Source organism: Hoplias malabaricus, chromosome 6 (assembly GCF_029633855.1).
Source record: "Hoplias malabaricus isolate fHopMal1 chromosome 6, fHopMal1.hap1, whole genome shotgun sequence".
NCBI classification, from domain to species: domain Eukaryota; kingdom Metazoa; phylum Chordata; class Actinopteri; order Characiformes; family Erythrinidae; genus Hoplias; species Hoplias malabaricus.
This window is the reverse complement of record NC_089805.1, coordinates 1030682-1052649: the sequence shown is the minus strand read 5'-3', so window position 1 is coordinate 1052649 and position 21968 is coordinate 1030682. Positions and strand designations below refer to the sequence as shown.

The 21968-nt window shown below is 40.6% G+C and overlaps 1 protein-coding gene across 4 annotated transcripts in view; it reads right to left on the bottom strand.

Moving 5' to 3' along the window:
* Positions 1 to 21968, bottom strand: part of erf (Ets2 repressor factor) — a 59259-nt gene that overhangs the window by 20348 nt on the left and 16943 nt on the right. The window contains exon 1 of one of the 4 annotated variants that reach the window (XM_066673722.1): positions 21131 to 21721. The exons of the other annotated variants lie outside the window; for them this stretch is intronic. Within the exon in view, the coding sequence (XP_066529819.1) occupies positions 21131 to 21152 (22 nt within the window). The 5' untranslated portion in view covers positions 21153 to 21721. Of the gene's footprint in view, positions 1 to 21130; positions 21722 to 21968 lie in introns of those variants that run through there. 4 annotated transcript variants of the gene reach the window in all.

Here is a 21968-nt window from a genome sequence, read left to right as displayed (position 1 = left end):
ATGTCATTTATCCCATAAACAAAACTTTAAACAGTGAGGCATCAACAGAGTCCGCTTTAGTGGAGCACTGGATTTTTGCCTGAGGGAGTAGTAGTCCTGAGGGACCGTTCTGTGATAGGTCTAATCAATTTTAAGCAACAATATACTGTATGTAATATAACACTCATGCAGACACTGCAAAAGAAAACACTGATGTCGTGATTTGGTGACGTCAGAGGTACTATGTATTATTAATAATTATCATACTATCAATTAAACCTACAGATTATTTATTGTTGTAATTTTCATAACAAAACAAGGACACAGTGCCACTGATGTAAAGCGTCTAATAGCACACCTTAGATCAATTGATAAAATATAGATTTGCTGACACACCGAAGCTTTCCGACAGTTAAATGATAATAAAGAGAGTGTTAAATTATTCAATCCAATTTGTATTTTTTTTTTTGTTAACTCAAATAGTGTTGTCACAAAGCTGCTTTATATAATTCTAGGTATTTGCTCCCAGTGAGCAAGCAGTGGCGAAGTTAGCATTGCAAAAAGTCGCTGTTATTACATTTCAACACTGCATCTGTTCTTCACACTGCGTGAAACGTTCACTCTGAACAGAGCAGTAGAAGATACTTAGAGTAATTTTGGAACATATTTTTACACTGACTTCTATCGAAAGTTAAAAGGATTTTTCTCTTCTTCTGTAAAGTTGCTATTTTGAGAGACGTTTTTAAATTGGACAGCGACAATATGCATGTGTGTGTGTGTGTAAAAACTTTATGATTATACTAGTAAGCATTGTTGCACACTCCCATTAATCGATGACATAACTTTACAGAACGTCTGCACTAACAAAGTGAGGTTATGAATTATGAATATTATCATTTTTAAAGATGGTATTGAGCTTTTCAAGATGCTTACTATCTGTGTTATGTATTTAGTTCACTTTCTGTGTAAACAAACCCAATGTATGCAAATATTTGGCAAATGTAAAAAAATAAGTCTTGTTTAAGCGACTCAACTACAAACAAACTTCCATTTAGTTTTGACTGGCGCTTCGCTATAAAAGCTCTTTTCATGGAAACTGTGTGATGTCAATAAGAAATTTTGAAGAGAGAAAAAGAAAAACAAAAAAACTGTGTTACTTTAGCGTGCGTAACTAATGTCTCCAATATGTTTAGGGCCCCCGCACTCATTTGGTCTTTCTATCTGTGTTCCCTCTATGCATTCCCCACTTCCCTCCCTTCCTCCCATTCTTTGTAAGTTCTATATTTAGCCAGAGGAAAAGGTCGGCCTCCATCTGCTAATGATGGTGACGACGGGGAAAAAGGTAAGGTGTGCTCTGTGTGTGTGTGTGAGAGAGAGAAAGAAAGAGAGAGAGACTGGTTATCTGTGGGATGAGTAATACAAAGCCAAGATCTGCTGCTCCCCCTCAATGTTCCATTTACAATTTACAGCAAAAGTCCTCTGCTCAATTTTTAAAGTGAAGGAACATGTTTCGTGCTCCTTATGTGCAGTTAGACTACATATCTACTTTCACTGTTGATTGATTATACACGTCTGTGGTTTACACAATAATAACTACAAATATACATCTACAACAGTTCAGAAAGAGCTAACTGTTAGCATGAGATAAAACAGTAAGAAAGTGCTGCAGGACATTTATATACATGCCGTCTTACACCTGGATCATGCATGAATGTAGCTCGACTGACGAGTTTTCCGCTGTTGGATTAGAATACTGAGCGTTGGGGGGAGGATGAGGAACATCGTGTAATGTGACATAATCATGACTTGCTCACAAACAAAGGTTTACATTGAATGCTCTACTCATTATCAGACCGTGTGAAGACCAGCAGAGAGTGACCTGCTCAAACGTTAATGAGGGCTATCTCTAAATGTTATTTTGGACAAAACACACACAACTCGCAGAACATCATGATTTATGGATTTGCTCGTTCCAAACTGCCAAATGGATTTTACATTCACGTTATCAAAGCAGTTTTTTTCCCCAAAATCAATTAAGAGAGAGTACTTCTTTGAAGTGCCCTGGAATGGCAGATATTTCGCTCTTGAATGTCTTTACACTTGACCAGATGTTTTTGGAGTGTAGATGCTAGACTGTTATCCCATGAATGCCTTTTCATTTAAAGGCTAAGCAGCAGCTCTATGAAAGTGTCAAACAAATAAACACAGTGGAGTTTGAGTTCCTAACTTGTGTTTATTGATAGTCAGAAAACATGTTATGTCTTACTAATTGAAGGAATAAGGTTTAAAAGACCGTTGCCCCCCCCCCAACGGTGTTGGGAAACTCTAATAGGCGTCTTGCCTGTGACGTAGATGGTGGACAACACTCTAGAAGCTGCACTTAATTTAATGCAAAATGAGGAAAAGGTGTGTTGTTTTTGGCTGCAATCATTCAATGTACAGTGGGACATCTGTGCACAAATGGCCCAAAGATCCCAAAATATCCAGAAAATGGACTAAATTTGTCCACTTTAAACGGGCACTTTGGAAAGGACCCTACGCTCACTCCGTTATCTGTAGCTCATTTCACTGGCGCTTTTCCAACAATATGGGCATGTAAGGACACCAACGAAAGGTGTTCAAGAGCCTCTGTAACATGGAGGCAAACAGGGTAAGGACACTCACTTCGCCTGTTTTAGTTGGTGTTAGTTAACGTTAGCTTGACTCGCTAAACTCGGTCTCTCAGATTATACTCTGCTACGTAGCTGCATTACGGAGGTTTATAGTGTCGGATGAATTCGAGTTCGACTTCGATCACATTTACAAGAATAACGGTACCTCTACATTTGAGTTTAGCTTATTGCTAGGCTACTGTCATGAATAATGTTGGTTATTTAGCTAGATACTGTCATAACAGTCAGTCATAACGGTGTTTTACCGCGGCGTTGTTCAGCTGTTGTCCACCAGTGATGTCACGGCTGCATTCAAGAATTTCCGTAGCGAGCTCGGGTTTTTCCGTCAATTTAATACAATTGTCAGTTTTACACACAAGCAATATATCTTCAATTTTTTCGGATGATCCTTTTGCTTTTATGAAAAGGCAGGAATTACTCGTGTGTGTGTGTGTGAAATGTACCACAGAAACTTACTTTGCCTCATACAATATTTCACTAGTGTGCACAGCTGATCTGATTTACTTAGAAATGTGGAAAAAAAACATGCCAATAAACATGGTGTTTTTGATTGATGTAGCAGAGCAAAGGTCACACAAAAAAAGGGGGGGAGGGTATCAAACTGGATGTAAATGACAAAGGTATTCATGACAAAATCAGGTAACAGACTCTTAAATACACACTGCATGAAATGCAAATCAAAAAGTTTCTTCAGCTGGTGGAAAGCCTGAGGTGGCCCAAGACATGATCATAAACAGTTTAAAGAGCTACACATTCAGAAAGACAAAGAGCAGAGACTGTAATCTAATAAAAAATACAAAGATAAGCAGCTAAACAGAAAGGAATTAATAAGAGGACACCTGAAGAGAACCAAAGAAAGGGAAACTCAACAAAGTGGAGAGGGAGGAAGGGAAAAGAAGAAGTGAAGCAGGAAAGGATAAACGCAAGTCAAGAAGAAAAGATCAAAGCATTTTGCAGTCAGCTGCAGGTGCACTATGCCAACCTTCAGCCCTCACATTATCCGTACAGTGCACTCTTACATAATGTGGCCTGTATGTGTGTTCACTGTGCTGCTGTGGCCACTGCCAAGCTCAACAACTGAGGTACATGACTGCAGCCCTAAGAGCCTGCACTGTGGTCCATGGTGGCAGCCCTGTTATCTTGTTATATTCACACACACACACACACACACGGAGTGCCCTCATGACTGATCTTAATGTGCTCAAGAGCCCACCATGGTGCCAACTGGAGCAGGCAGGCAGATATGCTGTGGGCAAACTCCAGTTACCAATAACAGTGTCTGGTCTGAGACTATGGAAGTGTGTATTGATAGGGTGATAAGAGCGAGCCTCTATTCCAGGATAGACTAGGAGCACAAATATCTAGGACAGTATCTGATACGTGAATTACGTGTTTATGATGCATTACAGTTAGGGGGACCACTTTTGTTATTCATTTTGCATCAACGATGTCAACATTAAAAGATATTTAAAAACCCATTTTCCACAATACCACACAGATCAAACAAAACAGCACTCTCCTTACCCTGTGTATATAGACCTGCTCAGAAAGCCCTGTCTCTGCCCCTGTTGAGAATGAGCCCCAGTGTACTTTCAAGCATAAGGAGCCCAGGGGTGAGGCAAGAGGAGCAGAAAAGCCTTCTTTGCCCTTATTTGCCCCTGCTTGCTGTGACTGTTTCGCTAGGTTTAACCTCTTCTTTGCGGTCTCACACACTCACACAGGTCCAGCACTGTGATTGAAGAAACTCAGATGAAGTGCCAGTTAGCATCTAACATAATATGCAGCACAATCAGACTAGGCGTGTCGTAATAATTACATTATCAACCATATCTCACAGTATATGGACAACTCCTAAACTTCAAATCTCAGTGTTACCCCTTGTGTTTGTTGTCATAATGAACGTCACCAGTATTTTAGTCGCTCACCGTGCTGTTCTCTTGTTTTCTTTGGTCTCTTTGTTCTGGGGCCATTATATTATGTATAAATAAATTATATTTATGTTTTACTTGTTTTAACACATTTAAACAGTTTTCTATTCAAATGCTCTTTAAAAGGGTATCAGTAGCATAAATGGTCTTAAAATGACAATGAAATTGTTTATCACAATTATTTCTGAGACAATATATCGGGCGACAAATATGGCTGTCATGACAGGCCTAAGAATGACTCCTTTTATCCCATGTCTTCTGACTTTTGTCCTTTTAATTATAAATAAATAAATAAATAAGTCGTCCTGTTGAGACAAGTTGTAGCAGACCAAGCCACCCATCTCCTCCTCCTCCTCCTCCCCACAGCCCGAGCTAAGCCCTAGTCACAACATTGCCCATGTGTTGCCTGATCTAATGTGCTTGAGCTTGAACACTGGGGAAAGCTATTCAAGAACATCTTAACCCGGCACGAGTGACCTGGAGCCAGGGGGGAAAAGAAATAAGTAAACTGGCCTCCACAGTACGTCAACTGAATTTTTCTGTGACGCCATGAAATGACTCCCCACAACAAGCAGCGTCTAAAAGACAAGGCCCAAGAGGTAGGTCCATGCCCAATAATCTCACAACGGTAGCTGCAAAACCCCAATGTCTAGGAGTGGTTATTTTTACATCTACAATCTTTATGTCAACACCAGTGAAACAAAAACTCCAGTTACCGGCAAATGGTTGGTGGAGACGGTGCTCCAGATGTCTGGGACGCCATGGTGCGACAGCCAACTCTGCCCAGACAGAAACCAGACGCGTCACAGGGGAGTTCCTCACAGGGCTATGATTAAATCAACCATAGATGGTCAGGCAGGGTGCGTTTCTGGGCCAATTTTTCTGCTATGTGAGGACTGCCGAGCATGAGGTGCAGCCTGCAAATATAGTCTGCCAAATGACTCCACTAACAGGCCTGCGCAGGTCCGCAACACATTCAACATGTTCAGTAAAGTCAAGCACAACATCACACACAGTTAAAAGAAAGCAATGTGCGAGTATTCACAAATTACACCCCACTGGCATCATTAACTTTAGTATATGTTCAGTACAGTTACCTACCAATTAGGCTGGTGCACTTCTGGTGCCACACTGATGAAATCTCTGAGAGCAGAACTACTGATCTAGGATCAGTTTTGGTCAGTACATTTTTAGAGAGTAAAGTTATGGTAAATAAGAATCTGATTCTACATCAGTACTCTACTCACTGAGGCTTCAAGAACACAGCCCCTGGGTTTATGCCATGAGCCTTCAGAATTAAACTTAAATATATGAAGAATGTAATTGTAAGAAAATTACAACAACAACAACTTTTTTTTTGAGGTATGAGTGTTATCTGTACTATTACTTAAAGCTATTGTCATAAACATTCATTGTATACACACCCTGTGTTCCTTTTTTCACCCAGAAAACGATGTGTATTTCATATATTTTCTATAACTGCGGTGTCAAAATCTGCTCGGTTTGCTTGCGGTTTTAAAAAACAATCCCTATAAACTGTGTTAATCAATTCTGATATGACTCTGGTACTAATCGACCCACAGAAGCTTATTTTTCCAGAGGAGAATCAAGTTTGTTAAATTCATGCAAAACTAACTTCGACTGGGGATTTCTTTTTCACAGCAAGCGGCTGTGAAGTTAGATTCGGAAAAAAAAGGGTGGGGGGGACAAAAAAATCTTCATACCTTATTTACTCCAAGCAAAACACTAAACAGTCCTGTTTCACATCAAAAACTAGTAAACTGACCAATATATATGCAATAATGATAATAAATTACAGATGGTTAAAATACTAGGAAATCAAACAATGTCAGATACCAAGGATCACAAGCATGACTAGATACAAAGAATGATTACATAGTACGTTATTTAGCTTTTAAGTACTTATTTTATACGTGTAAAAGAACAGATTTAACAGTGCCTAAGATTTCAGTAAGGCATTAGTCTGGAGCCTTGATGTTAGAGCCTTAGATTTGTGGAAGTCAACTGACAATCTGGGGATAAAAAGCCTGATTCAAATGCTCAGATATTAAAATTGTCATCTTAAGTGAAGTTCACCAGACACTGAAATAGGGTCAAATACGGGTAGACTTCGTGCCTACTGCTGAACAAAAGCCATCTAAATCACTTGGCTGGGCAATTAAAACATTTGCTATATCAAAACAAGAATAAACAGCGTATTAACTATGGCTGGATGGTATCACATTTTATCATAGCGTCATACAGTCATCGAAATCCGATGAGTGTTCTTTGTAATTGACCTCGCTGTCCTCTCAAAACAGTTTAAGAGCAGAACATACATTCAACCTTGTCTTCTGCTGAGAACAAAATCAAATTAGCTCACTTTCACTTTGCATTGAAAACTGAAAATAGTGAAGTACAGTAATCCCTCGCTACTTCGTGGTTCATCTTTTCGCGGATTCGCTACTTCGCAGGTTTTTTAAAGGGGCTTATGGCCACTATATTGTGGATTTTGGGGGAAAAACTAGGAAAACCGTGAAAGATGAATAGCCAAAAGAATTTTTTTTATTATTTCCATGTATTAGACGAGGCCTGTAGGTGACAAAATATATCATTTACAAGTATTTCTTACGTACAGTACATGTGTTGTTAACAGCACAGGGAGGGTTTTATCTTTATCTTTTCTCTACTTCGTGGAAGGTCTTGGAACGCATCCCCACAAAAAACAAGGGATCACTGTATTCAGAGCTAGACAATATGGCCAAAATTTATATGAAAATATATTTCTTAGTCAATATGATATAATTCCGATATCGATATGAACAATAATTTAAAAAAAAACACACAGAAAAAAGGCCAAGATCTGAAAGCAACATGGCATTACCACAAAAAAAAAAAAAAAAAAAAAAAAAAAAACATGTGGCTTTGTCAATATTAATTTTGAATTTTAAAAATAAGTGAAAAACTGATGGCAGCGCCCTCTAATGACAGTCAGTTCGTGACAGATGCTGTAATATATATTGAAAATGTGTATAAAATCATTTTTATTAAAACATCTTATATTGCAATATATATTGATACTAAATTATTGTCTAGCCCTAGAGTTCTTCTAAAGTTTTTAAAAAAAAAAATAATTATTTAAAAAATAGATAAAGTATCTGTCTCACTATTTGCACCCCTGGAAAAAAAACGTCCCTCAATTGTCTAGAAGAACAAAGACAGGTCTTGGGGTCAGTCAGGAGGAACATGGCTCGTCCTTCAAACCTTGCCACCCAAAATTAAGATAACATGTGAAGGCTGAGATACTGTCTCAGAATCTCTTATAGAGGACTTTTAATAAAGCTGACAACGCTGGATCTAACTGAACTCAGTTCAAGGTTCTCCGTTGGAGGGCAGGTGGAGGTCAGCCAGATTGAACCTGGTTAGGGTCAGGCTTCGCTTTTTCTGCTCATTCTAAGAGTCTAATTTTAAATACCACTGCCCTGCCTATGTCAGAATTTAGCAAGAGAGGCTGGAAAGAGCATGTCTCCAGAATGGCTCAGAACAGCAACACTTACTGTAGCCATGTAAGATGGCCAAAATGGTATTGTGAGCAATAATCATGGTTAGTCCACATATAATCTACTGTCTTGGCTGGACTTGGCTGCCTTGACTTTTTCATTCCAAACAGAATGGATTTCCCTCCCTATTGTGGGTTCTGACTTATGTTCTGCCATGTTAAAACCGCCTACATTTACCCATTAGATTCTGTGTTTCTGTACAGGAACATTGCACTTCTGCTGAGTTATGCCACCCTGTATGAAAGACCACTGAACTGAAGTAAACAGGACTTGGAAAATACTGTAAAATAAAAAATTACATAAGCTGCTATCTATGTTAATTAGAGATTTGCATGTAACATTTTAATCATCATACTACCTTTAAGAACCACTGAGGAACACTATAACACCATACAGGTGAAGCTCACAGAGTCGAGAGGGGTTTAACCATCCCGTGGTAGCTCCAGGATGTTCTTCTACAAAACTTATCTATTCATTTAGTTTATTCTTTTCTTCCTATTAATGAGACACTAAACCGAACACTGAAGAAAGAATGTGTGCTGTGGCAATGCTGTCTTTTTCTGAGATTCAACTCAGATAGCAGTTGTCACATTACTTTTGTATAAAGTCTAATTTTCCAATAACAACCCCCCCCCTCCCACTACCAACACCAAACACCACCCAATACCTCTATTCCCCATTACCATTACACTGCCTTTACATAATAACTACAATCAAAAGCAAAAACTGAAAGGAAAGTCAAGTTACCGTGTTGAACCCTATTGTCCTATTTATCTTGAGCAAATACAGAAGTGCACATGTCAATTTAGATACCAGCACCCCGCTGTGATCCACATTAACAGCAACAGGCCCCATCAGACCCTGAGGGGGGCCAAGAGACAGTATTCTGAGCCCCAGGCAATTGTCTGGATTGACCTGACTGATGGGTGTGTTGAAGACAGAGGCAGAGGAACATGACTAAAGAGACTTATGTTGACAGCATGGGTGAAAGGAGACCGAATGTCTGAACATCTGTCTACAGTAAGTGATTCAAAAAAAGGCCCTTCAGGTCATGCTACACAATTTACTATTTACTAGGGCTGTCCTGAATATCACTTCTAGGCCTTCTGAGCTTCAGCAGGGGAATTTAGCCCATATTCAGATGGTGGGGTGGCTTTATATTGTTGTCATTTACAAAATGTGTCTGATGCCCGTTTTAAATTCCCATTCCTCTGATTGTACACAGCACCAATCTGCTCACAAACTAAGAGTACAGTGTATGCATAAGTTTACCAGAGCTTTGTGGAGTTGGTCTAATTTCAGGTACAAAGCTGACAAAACAAGCTGTGGCATCAATATGCTCCACTGGAATTGGGCAGTTTTAGACTTCATTTGTGCAAGGACTTAAGGTAGAAAGGGAATATGAATGAGGACCTGAATATAGGTGGAAGGGAGCATTGCCTTTACATTTACCCCCAAAAAATTATATCCAAATTTCATAATTAATAACTGAATATCTACACACCAAACAAATACCAGAATGATTGAATACTCTGGGCCTTACCATTTCTTCCCTGAGGTCAACCAACATTACGAGCTCCCGACAGTTAAATCAATGTCTCCGCACTCCAGGTTCCTACAGTTCAAAACTGTATTTGTTGTCATTTTAATTTACAAAGTCATTAAGTAAATTCAATGAGTGAAAACGCTAAGAAAATAAAAGAATGCCAAAGCATGGAAATGAAAGGACACAGAGCCAGACTTGGTGGAAAAAGACAGGGAAAGGAGGGAGTGAACGGGTGAGAAGGAGAGAAGGCGATAGATTGCTTCTTTTCAAGTTCTGTGTTGTGGTTAAGTCTCAAGACTCCATCTTTACTTTCATTTTGCTCCAGGCGCGAGCGCACAGACAGAGTGGCTGACGACACATGCACTGGCTCCAGCTGTGGGATTAGAACACTGTCTATGGTCGCTCCCCGTTTTCTCTCCCACCACAGGCAGAGACTGCTGCAGCAGCAGCAGCCGCCGCCAATCCCTCTCCTTTAACTGCAAATGGGTCTTTCATTTACGAGCTTTCCGTTAGCACACAGACACCAGGCCTCCGCAAACTATGCAGAGCCACATGTCATTCAGAGTACCACCGGCTTTTAACCATATCAGAACGAGGCCAAATGAACCACAGAGGACCACAGCGTTTGCCTACATCAAATGACTGAATTAAGAAGTCTGGAAATCACCTGTGGGCCTCACGATGACAAGCCAATGAAAAGCTGCAGCTCTTGAACAACAAACTCATCTTTTAATAGTTTAATTTCCATTGTTCTGCAAGGGTGTTTGAAAGTTCCACCGCCCAGCATGGTGGCCTACACAAAATCGGAAAACCAAGTGATGGGTTGTGAAAGCCCTCTCACCTTCACACGTAGACCTTTATGAGTCAGATCAGAATGAACCATAGTACCTGCACAGCTTTGATAGACTTTCTTAAAACTGAACATATTATGGACTTCTCTCTAACTTTCCAAACACCACACACAGGCTTGTTTTATCCAAGTCCTGCTGCGCTAACACTAGATCTGCCTGCAAAAATAAATTGGCTGAGTGAAAATAAAAGAGGGAGCGAGTCAAAGTGGCGTCACCACAAAGATGGCAACGCAAGAAATGGAGATTGAGCATGAGTGTGAGAATTAGGAAAGTGTGTGCCGCTGCCTATGCAAGTGTGTGTGTGTGTGTGTGTGTGTGTGTGTGTGTGTGTGTTTGTTTAATTCAATGCAGACACCAACCATTGAAGTGGAATGTGGGGGGTCTGGGCCCCCTAATAAACTGTGAGTGCACACAAGCAAAAGCGAATGTGAGGCACGCTACCCAATTAAACCTTCACGTCCTTCTCTTTATTGTAACCAAATTAAGGGTGTAACAGCATGCCAGGGTGACAAAGATTATTAAACTACATTTGTGATATATGTTTTTGGGTTCCACAAGAGATTGATCCCCAGAGATGAGCTAAATTTATTCAGCTGAGGTCATCACTTAAACCACAGGGAGATCTGTATGTAGCTGTATTCTTATTAAAGACAGACTTCCTTAAAGAAATACTTATGCTACAAATAGTCAAATCGGCTAACACTATGGAAAGTATGAGATTATTTACATGATAGTTATGTTACTATATTTGGGCTGAAAAACATTATTTTAATGCTATGCTTTTTCTTACTGTCTCTTCTCTTTCTTTTTTCAACCGTGTCGAGCTAGAGACAGATTCACAAGCGCTTTCAGAGACAGCAACTTGCTCCTGTCTCACCCTTAGTCTGGGCACAAACTCTAAAGGGATAGTTTTGAAATGGTCAAAAAAGTACACAATTTGGGCTCTCAATTTTAAACACACAGACACACACACACTCTGTCTCTCTCTCTCTCTCGCGCGCGCACACACACACACTTCTGTTTGGTCACAAACACACCCCAAAGGGAACGCTGAAGCCACAGACACATAAGGCTAACACTGACAGACAGAGTCTCGACAAACCTCAACGTTCCCACAAAACCATGGCTTTCAGTAGACACAACACTCCAGCAGCCTAGGTCAGGCCGAAACCACAGCCAGAGAAACCTTTGTCCTTCAGCCAGAGGATACAGAGGAACCTGTGCATTCAGCTCGGTTCACAAATGAGCCAGCAAAGAGACAAAGCAGGGCCTTTGATATTCAAAACCATAGCCCATAGGTTGACCAAATGAAGACTTAAAGTCCTAACTTAAAATCTTGAATTTGAAACACACTCATTCTGGGATTTAAGAATAATAAAAAAAGACATTGCCTGGGTTTCCAAACCAAAACTAACGCACAATAAAGAAATATCTGCAGAAAAACTGTGAAGAGTCATATTTCCATGAACTAAACTTCAGACGATGAAGGCTCTCCGCATCGACATGAGGGGGATGGACTGATTTAAGTAGGTACTTACTTTAATCAGAACGGTTTTACAGCCGTTTGTATCAAACCCACATTTAAAGCTTGGTTTAGTATTTATTTGTTGGGGGTTCTTTGTTGTTTTTGTCATATAGAAGTTGTTCTTAATGTTTTGAGAGAAAAATAAATAAAATCTTTGTGCAGTGGTCAATGTGTGTACACTACTCTACATATGCACCAACGTAAGAAGCCCGGGTGCTGCTGGTATGAAAACAGAGTGGTCCTAAAGCATGGACAGAAAGGGGGAGGAGAGCTTGTGGTAGTCCTTTAAAGGCGTATGGTTGTGCAGTCCAGCGCTCAAACATTGTTTATTCAAAAATGCCCTTTTCCATTGCTCCATCCAACTTTACCAACTTGTCAGAGCGTAACATGATTTTTTGCAATATTTAGATCGCTTTATGCACATTATTAAACTTTCTGTAGAACAACCATTGAAACATTCATTATTTTATTAGTCTGCATAGATTACTGAGAAAAGTATTCAAAACAATATTGTCCTGTCAAACAAAGGGAGAGAGAGAGGAAGGAACAAAGACAAGACAGCATAGATTTCTCATGTGACAGAAGGAAAGTTATATGAAGAAGTGCTCAGAGATTGCAGTCCTGACTTCTTATCAGCCCGACAAACCCCTACAACTTGGTTCCAGATCGCTGACTTTCTCGTTACACCTCCATGTGATGAGAATGTCTTCAGCCAGTGTGTGTGTGTGTGTGTGTGTTAGAGTTGTCTCTTTAGACCTACATCATGTCACGATTACATGCCAGCATGTGCTTTTGGTTAGCTCATATTACCTGAGTCTCACCACGTGTTGTGTTTGTCGCTGATCTCCCACCTCGCTGTGCTGTTTCCAGGAAAAACCTGCTTCCTGTGCATCATCACGGGTCAAACAGGAAGCACAACCAGTTCTATGCATTGACCAGTCTAAACCTTGCTACTTGGGTGGCTCTGCTGTAGGTAGCACTAATGATGACACTAAGGATATTTTAGCATGCTAAGATTTTCATTCCTAGTGGGTTTTACTTCGTAGTGCAAGAGTTACAGCAGAAATGGTGTAATAAAAGTTTAGAGAAAGGGAAAAAAAAACCTGAATATTAGAAAAAAAAAAATGTAAAACGTTAAGCTATCAGATGTTTACGAGGCATACAAATGCCAAATCTTGCCCTCGGGCCTAAGGTTTTGCACAAAGTTTATGACCTTGTCAAAGTATGAGTAAAAAAAGGCTCAAGGGTTCAAGGCGTGGGAAGGTGACAATTACTGTTTAAGCTACTATTAGAGGTTCAAGGTGTGGGAAAAATCAGAAATGGGACATATTTTGCATTTCTTCAGCAGTGTACAGTCACTTCTCATTTTTATGTGAAGGTTACGTTATATAATTTTGGTCAAATTTAATTTCCCCATAAGAAATAATAGTAAAGAGAGCAGGTGCATTCCTATGAATGTTACTGTATTTTTTGAAAAAGCATAAAACATAGTAAATATAGGGATTAAAACCAAAATAATAGATTTTAAAACTTAGTAATAAAACATGTTAGAAAAATACTTTAGTGGAGAGAATAACATGAAAACGTAATTGTTGGGATTTGACTTAACCAGCACCTCCCGTATGATTTGATGGTCATAGTACTACATACTACTTCATGTAAATTTCATATTTGGCACATAATCTTTGTTTAAACGCATCACACTGTGGCATACAGGTGCCTCTAAACAAATCAGAAGATCACCAAAATTTACTACTAAAATAAACTTTTGGTGATATTATAATTTACTGAGGTGCACCCGTTTGTGGCTGCATTTCAGTGACCCAAATATTTGTTGCTTTTTTGCCCTAAAACTGAAGTAGATTTCCCTAATACCATTTTTAGGGCTTTGGGGATTCTGTCGCATAATTCGGCGCATATTCAAATGGTGTGTGTGTGTGTGTTGCGGGGGTGATAGTCGTTCAGAAAATCTGTGTCCGACACAGAGGCTGTGCTGCTAACTCGCACATACATTGCGTGGCTAAGGGCAAAGAGTACACAAGTTAACCAGAGCTTCGTGGAGGTGGTCTGATCTAGTTCGAGGTATAACACTGACAAGAAGAACTGTGATTTCACCACTCTTCACTGTAAATAGGTTTTTGTAGAATGCTAGGCTCTTTTAGGACTTTTATATTGACAAGGCTGAATATGGGTGGATTGCTGGGGCAGCAGGCTTTTTTCTCTTTTTTTTTAAATACAGGTGGAGTGGAGTGTTGCCTTTATTGATAGCCACATTTATCCAAAAGTACGATACCTGACTCTCTAAATTAAAAACTGAATGCTTACCAAATTAACAAATACCCGAACAACCAAATATTCAGCCAGCCCTAATATCACCACCAATATATTGTAAAAATCATTGTGAATAACTTTTAACTGTTGTCTGTACATCTGCATGGTGATTGTGTTCTACATTAACATCACAGGAAACAGGCCATTTCTCCAGATAAAACCAAAACTAAGTTCTTTGCTTGGAATTAAAATAAGATTGTGATTTGGCTTACCTAGACTGCCTAAAAACACAGCTCTAAGAGTTGTGAAAAAAACTCACAAAACATTCCATTAAATAGAAATTTATTTTTATATCAATGACTGAATTTCAGCGATGCCCAGTCATTTCATCAAGCACATTACATCTGAATGATAAAATGTATATGTGCTTCTGTTTAAGTAACGTTAAAAAAAGTTACCCTTAAAGTTACTGTCATGCTAGCAAGTTGCTTGAATATCATTTCACAGCTTCATACCTTTATCATCATAAACACAGCCATTAATTACTTAGCTTATATAAGTATATATCACTACGGCAAACCATATTTTTATTGAAAATAAAAATAGAAAATTACAGTTGGATAAAGATAAATACAGTAAAATATAAACTCTCTTTTTACTGGTTTCTAAGAGAAACATAATGAGACTGCCTTAGAAAATGGCATATGCCAACTAGCCATAACATTATGACTACCTGCATGTTTCCATAAACACACTGTCAGTTCAGCTGACTATACCGCTAGGACCACTTCATAGCTCTGCGATTCCAAACTGTGGTCCATCTGTTGGTCTGCATATCTTATATGTCCCAATTTCACCCTGTTCTTCAAAAGGTAAAGACAACCACAGAGCAGGTAGTATTGGGCTAGTGGACCGTTCTCCGTGCTGCACTGACACTGTGGTGTTGGTGTTATGCTGTATTTGTGTTTAAAACTGTTTGTTTTTAGAGGTGATGGGCCAGAGACGATGATGATTGAATGTTAATATCCAACAGATGTTTTCCCACTTGGATTTGTATTTTGTAGGGACTGCTACTGAGTATAAATATGTGGACTTATGAACTGCTGTTTATATTTATCATGGTGGAAAATATATATATTTTTCTATTCTGTACTTGTGGAGAAAGTGATGCCATTCTCTTTGGGTTCACAATATTATGTTTGAATATGTTACAAATATTTCATACACTGCATTACGGACACTTATTACACAAACACCAGCTATAATTTGATTTGCATAAAGTTAATCTCCACTCAGCTTTTACCACATCCCCCTAACTTGAACAGCCAGAACCATTATGTACCCTGCTTGCCATTTAAAAAGTAATTGGATATGTTGGGGTGGCGTCAAGCCCTGGGGCAGTGTAAATGTATCATCAATGTCAATTTTTAAACCCCTCAGTGTCACCGATGGCCTGGGAACAGTCTACCAACAAAAAATATGCTACCAATGAGACCACTGATGAAAGACTAACACAAACTGTGCAGCAAAAGATGAGCTACTGTCTCTGGTTTAACATCTACAAAGTGACCCCAAAAAATAGGTGGATCTAATACAGCAAACGGACCGTGTTGAATAACTCCAGCAGCACTGCTGTGTCTGATCCACTGGTACCAGTGCAAAACAAAAACACACCACCACATCACAGCTGAAACTGATCCACCACACATCAAGGTTATCTGTTCTAAACACACACCAATCAGCCATTAACATTAAAATGACCTCCTTGTTTCCAATCACTAGATGTGGACTAATATAAAAATTACAGACTGTAATCCATCCGCTGCGTTCCAAATTTTGTTGGCCTCACACTGTTATTTGAAGGGTCAGGAACACAAAGGACCATCGCACAGCAGGTCCACCTTGTAGAGGCAAAGACAGCAGCTCACCTGTTGCTGCATATTTTGGATTGACTTTTCACAGTTCAGAAGTGACATGGAGATGTTCAAAAACTCGTGTGTGATACACTCATACCAGATCATTTCCTGCACGGTGGTGGTGCTATAGAAGTCCCGAGAAATAACCAGGGGAAAGAGGTCTAACAAAGTATGCAGAGCAAAAGATTAAAAAAATTCATTCATTGTTAAAGCACAAAGAGCTGTATATATAGTAACGGAGCTGATCAGTTGGACAATGAGTATAGAAACGCTGTGTGAGAAGTGTACATGCATGTCTATATTTGCAGGTGTTATAAGTCTAATGCACAACTTCCATTAACCTCTAATTTTATATAATCATACAAAGTCATTTAAATGATCATTTTCCCCCACCATATTAGATAAAAAGAGAAATCTCATTACATCACCATGTGCTGGCAGGCAGGGAAAATAATATTAACCAACATTACATATCTCACCCCCAATTGAGCAAAAACGATCAGCTACCTTAACCCTTGACGACACTACAGAACTTTTAAAGTCGAGGCAGATTATACACAGACTGGGTATCTCACACTACATGACTAGCTTTTACTGATCTTTACAGAGACTGGAAAAAATATCAGGCACACTACACAACCCCAAATTCCCAAACCAAACACACAACTCACGTTTCCTAGGACACACAAATAAGAACCTACAACTCTCTGCAGTTATTGTTTGCACTGCTGTTTGGGAAGATTCATAAAGAAAAAAAAAAAAAAAAAAAAACACAAAAATGTCTTTGGGTCATCCTCCGCTGTAGAGCCCCACTGCACGCGCCTGTGTTTACTTTGAGCTCAGTTCTGATTGGCTGTTGACAGGACTCGTTCAGACTTGAGTTGGTGAAGAGCTTACACTACACGACTACAGCAAAAATCAAATGTTTGATACGCTGCGACTGGTGGGAAACACGATTCACACACGACCTGACTTTCCCCCTGCGGACTAGCGCCAACTAGCACAGCCCCTGGCTGGAAAACAGGATTAAAATCAGGCTAAAAGTTGTGTAGTGTAACCCCAGCTTTAGAGACAGTCAGTAATACAAGGTCTTATCCTGAAAAAAAATCATTATTATTAAAAAAAAAGAGAAATGCATTATGATTATGGAAACTTTTTTTTTTTGTGAGTGGGTATAGGGTAAGTGTAATGTGGCCAATGACTTCACACAGACTTGCAAACTGGCATTTTTATGCTTACCCATTTACCTGCCATACCTGTGTCTCTAAACACTTCAGGCACTTTGTCAGCAGAGCGGTGAATCACTCCTGCAAAGCTGAATAACCCACTAACACCTCCACCCAGTTCAATCCAGTCACTGCCTTATTTTGAAACTAACAGCACCCAGAGATGGCTTTTCTAAATGTTGGCTAATTGCCCATATGGGTATTTTCATTTCACATGTTGGAAGAGACAACAACTCGCCCATTTCCAGATGTTCCGCCTCGCATGTAGAGGACTGTTGATATAATGAGTAAAGCAAGTGGAAAGAAATATCAAACTGGGACACCACTGGTCTGTGAGACAGATGAGTCGATATGACGTATAGCTGGTAAACATCCAAGATCATAAAGAACAACTAAATACCTTTACTAATGCACCCACCAATGGGTAGAATCTAAAACACACCGTATCTTACATTAACAAAGAATACAAGACAAAAAAATATCCAGCTTTAGTTTTTCCACTTTTTGTGAGATCATTAACAATGTCCAGAGCGAGTGTTAACACGGGCAACGTGAAGAAAAGGAGCTGTGGACTTTTGAGAGGCAGAGTTGTAAAATAGATGTTACAGTGTCAGTAATTAACCCCTTGGGTACCCAAGCAAGAATTCGCAGGAAGAGAGAGATTTCAGAGTTCCTGCACATAGGGAGGCCTGGGTGTGGTGTACTGCAGAGACAGACCATGAGAACAAATCAGCATTTTATAATTGACTTATGGCTGTTGTCTGCTTCCCAAAAAGAAACCCCACATTATTTTCTCTAAATTAACCTGTGATTTTCGTGTAAAAAATAAACAGATTTATTTTACGACTCCTTAAACATATAAATTTAAGATTAAACACAATGTTGATCAATTTCAGTAGTGATCGTCTAAGATCCTCATTTTCATTTCTGGTTTAACCTAGTGAATATTTGGAATTGATGTGTTCAAGCTAGCTCAATATGGTCATAACAGTTACAGCGTTAACTCAATTTAGCAGTGGATGACCTGCTCTGATTAAATGCATTGCTCATTTGGTTTTAACGAGAGCAAAACACCCTTGCTGATGCCTTTTCCCAAAACACTAAACGCTGATTTCTGGCATAAGCTTAGACTAAACTGCCATTTTAATGTTGACTCATCATCAGAAACTCTTTTTAGACAAAAACTAAACTCAGTCATGTAGGGAATGTGCGCTAACTGATGGTGTAAACTGTGGCTAAACCATGAATAAAGTTTTAAGCCTAACGTGGTTTTGAAAGTGTCCAGGAATTTGATAGCGTTGTAATGATGTACTGAAACTGGAATGCCGTGTACTGATGGACTTTTTCGCAGACTGGAAATGAACTACCTGCATGTTTCATGCCAAAGTTTGACTCAAATATGAGAAAGCTTCTCAAATGGTGTCTTGGTATCTCAAGTGGAACTACTCCTAAATTTGGGAAAGCTTTCTATAATTACGAATTACCTCGGAATTATGACTTTACTTCTCAACTATGAGCTATACGTCATAATTCTGAGAAAGCATTATCACTATTACGAGCTATTACACATAAATGGGAAGTTACTAGAAGTGTTCTCCTCACTGAAAATACTACTTACGACAATTCGTAATTGTCATTATAAAGGTATCTCAATTATGAGGCTAAATCTTAATTATAGAAAAATGTTTCTTGGGCTAATAACACTATCTAAATAAATAAATAACTGGTTGTGGTTGTTGTTGCATCAATAGTCTTTAATCGTAAGAGCAACGCTTGAAGGCAGTACCGTGATTGTGCTGCAGCCAGTCTCTCTATCACCGCCTCGGCGGAGTGGAGTTGTCGTGCCCACCTCTGCTCACCTACACAGAAAGAGGCACGACGCACGGAGCCCTCCTACTACACCACAGAGAGAGTTACTTCATGGCAGGCTTTCGGACCACCACATGAGGGGGAGGTGGGGAATGGAAGAAATCAGCTAATGGTTTTAATGCATGAAAACATGACTTCACTGTCGGCGGATTTCTCTCTCTCCTTCTCTCTCTTTTAAGACATAGTCTCTTTTAAAACAGCTCCCATTGCCAAAATGCCCCCGAACACGAACAGTATCCGAGCTCTGAACACTTCCCTCCCTCTTCATTCCTCTCGGCGCATACCTCAGTCTTCAGGACACAATGAGCGGACTTAAGCACACACACACACACACACACACTCTCACGGGCAATATCAGAACGCGTTACAACCACAAAACACCTATTTGCATACTTTAACTCTAAGAAAAGAAACGTTTATCACAGCTAGAACATGCAAAACATTATAGGAGCTTCCGCAAGCTGAGGCTGACAAACGAGGAGCGCGACAAATTCAGCTGCCACCATTGTATGTGTGTTTTTTCGGTGAAGAGTTACACAAGTTGTTATCCGTGTTATTATCAGTTTTAAAAAATCTAATCCGGATTTTGAAGCGAGTTTGAGATGTGTGCTCTTACTACGGAGAAGTTGGGAGCTTTTACTAATCCGCCAACGTTATTCCGAGATCAAATTTCTGATTCGGGGCAGCGGTGCTAACGTTAGCTAAACACAGTTCAAACTAACGACACACCTCGGTGTCAGCTAGGAATGCCCTGCCAGCACTTAAAAAAAATTATAAAAAACACGGTCAATTTCTGAAGCATTACACGTCTAGCTCCGTGTTGTGGGGTCACGGTGAAGCCAACAGCTCGAGCTGGGGGTATAATCCCGGGCAGAACTGATCCTGGCTAACGTTGGTTCTGCAGCGAAACTTTCTCCAGTCAAATGGCTGGGCAGGAACACCAGCAAATGGTGGATGCCATAAATGGGTCACAATCGCCGGTTACAAACACCACGCGCCCATTCCTCAGCATTCGTCTTGGCTTGAGTCGACCTCGCTGTCTGAGTACATCACCGCTCACTACTCACTGGAAGTCTTACGGAACAAAATGGGAAATGTAAGCTTGCTGATAGCCGCTTAGCTGGGGAATGAGGGTTAGCAAGTCCAGCTGGAGAGAAGTGAACAGCGACGGAAAGTTAGCCACAACTTGGGCGCCGCAGCGCACAACTTTTTCAGTTCCGTTTCAAATAAAGCGATACACTCTGTCCGACGCCACGGGATAAACGACGACGGGGCTGGGCTTCAGTAAAAGCACTAAATACTTTCCTTCTGCACAGATGTAAAAACGCGACCGCAAACCGAGCCGAAAAACAACTTTCATCGAGTTAAACTTTGCTCGGTCTGGTTAGTGTTAGCTCTCAACGTTAGCTTTCGCCTTCCTCCCGAAATATAAGGGCTTTTATTGTTCGCTTAAACTCCTGACCACTTTTTTCCAGAAAAAGACGACCAGACCACGCCGTCCAACTCAGTTTAGAACCGCAGAACCCTTATCTTTTGAAGCAGTATGAAGTAATTGTCGTAAAGCTAACTTAGCTACGGTGCGATGTTAGCGGTTTACCTGACAGGCTAATTAACCCCGGCTCACTCTTACTTTTAGTGCTTTCAGTCTAATGTTAATTCAACCGATTAATCACAGCGGATTCGATAACTAACGACATTTAACGGTCTACACTCGTTCCACAACTTAACGGCCAGGTCTGAGGCGTTAGCTTGTCAGCTCGTGGTTTAGGCATTGTTTAAAAACTTACCCGAATCCCCCGGGGTCTTCATGTCGGTAGAAGCTCGGTGGTTAGCTCGCTCGCTAACTCGAAGAGTGGCTCAAATCACCGGAGCGGTGGAATCAACAGCCTCCACTCTTATTCTTCTTCTTGCTCTTAGCGTTCTCTTTTTTTTCGCCGCTGCTCCTCGCTCAACTTTTTTACTTTTCCTCCCCGCTCTCACTTTCTCTGCTCGGCCCCCTACCGTTCCCAGACCGTCCGTTTCGAGGCTGAGCACTCGGCTCCAGCCGCCCGCTGGAAAACGCTGCTTCGCTCCGGGAGCAGTTCACTTTTATTCTTCGAAAAGCCGAAAGGAGAACCAAGTGGAGCGGCGCGTCGTGCCGACGGACGGGAGCGCTACCCCGGGAGCCCACTCGCTAAATTACTAATTAGTTTAGTCGCCTTGCAATGCTGCATATTCAACACGTCCACGTCATTCTCACAGTCAAAACATACCATGTCCGAAAAAAAGAGGGCGAAAAAAAATCACAGTCTGAGGCGTTTTTTTTTTTCCCTCCTTCCCTTCTCTTCACAGAATTTTTCTTTTTTCCACTCACTCACTCTCTGCCACTCTTTCCCCGCGCCCCCCCTTCTCCCTCTGTGTCGGAGTGTCGTGTTTCGTTCTCCAGACCACACGGGGCCGCCCACGCGAAGGGGGAGGGGGGGGAGGAGGAGGAGGAGGGTCACGCCCACTCGCCATTTGCTCGGCTGGCGTCATTGCAGCTCGCGGAGTTACCGTGGAGACCGCCAACGCCGCCCGTCGATTTGCGCGAGGTGGCGTCACATCGTTGACCCACACGAACGCACGCGTGTGGCCCAGCAAGATGTA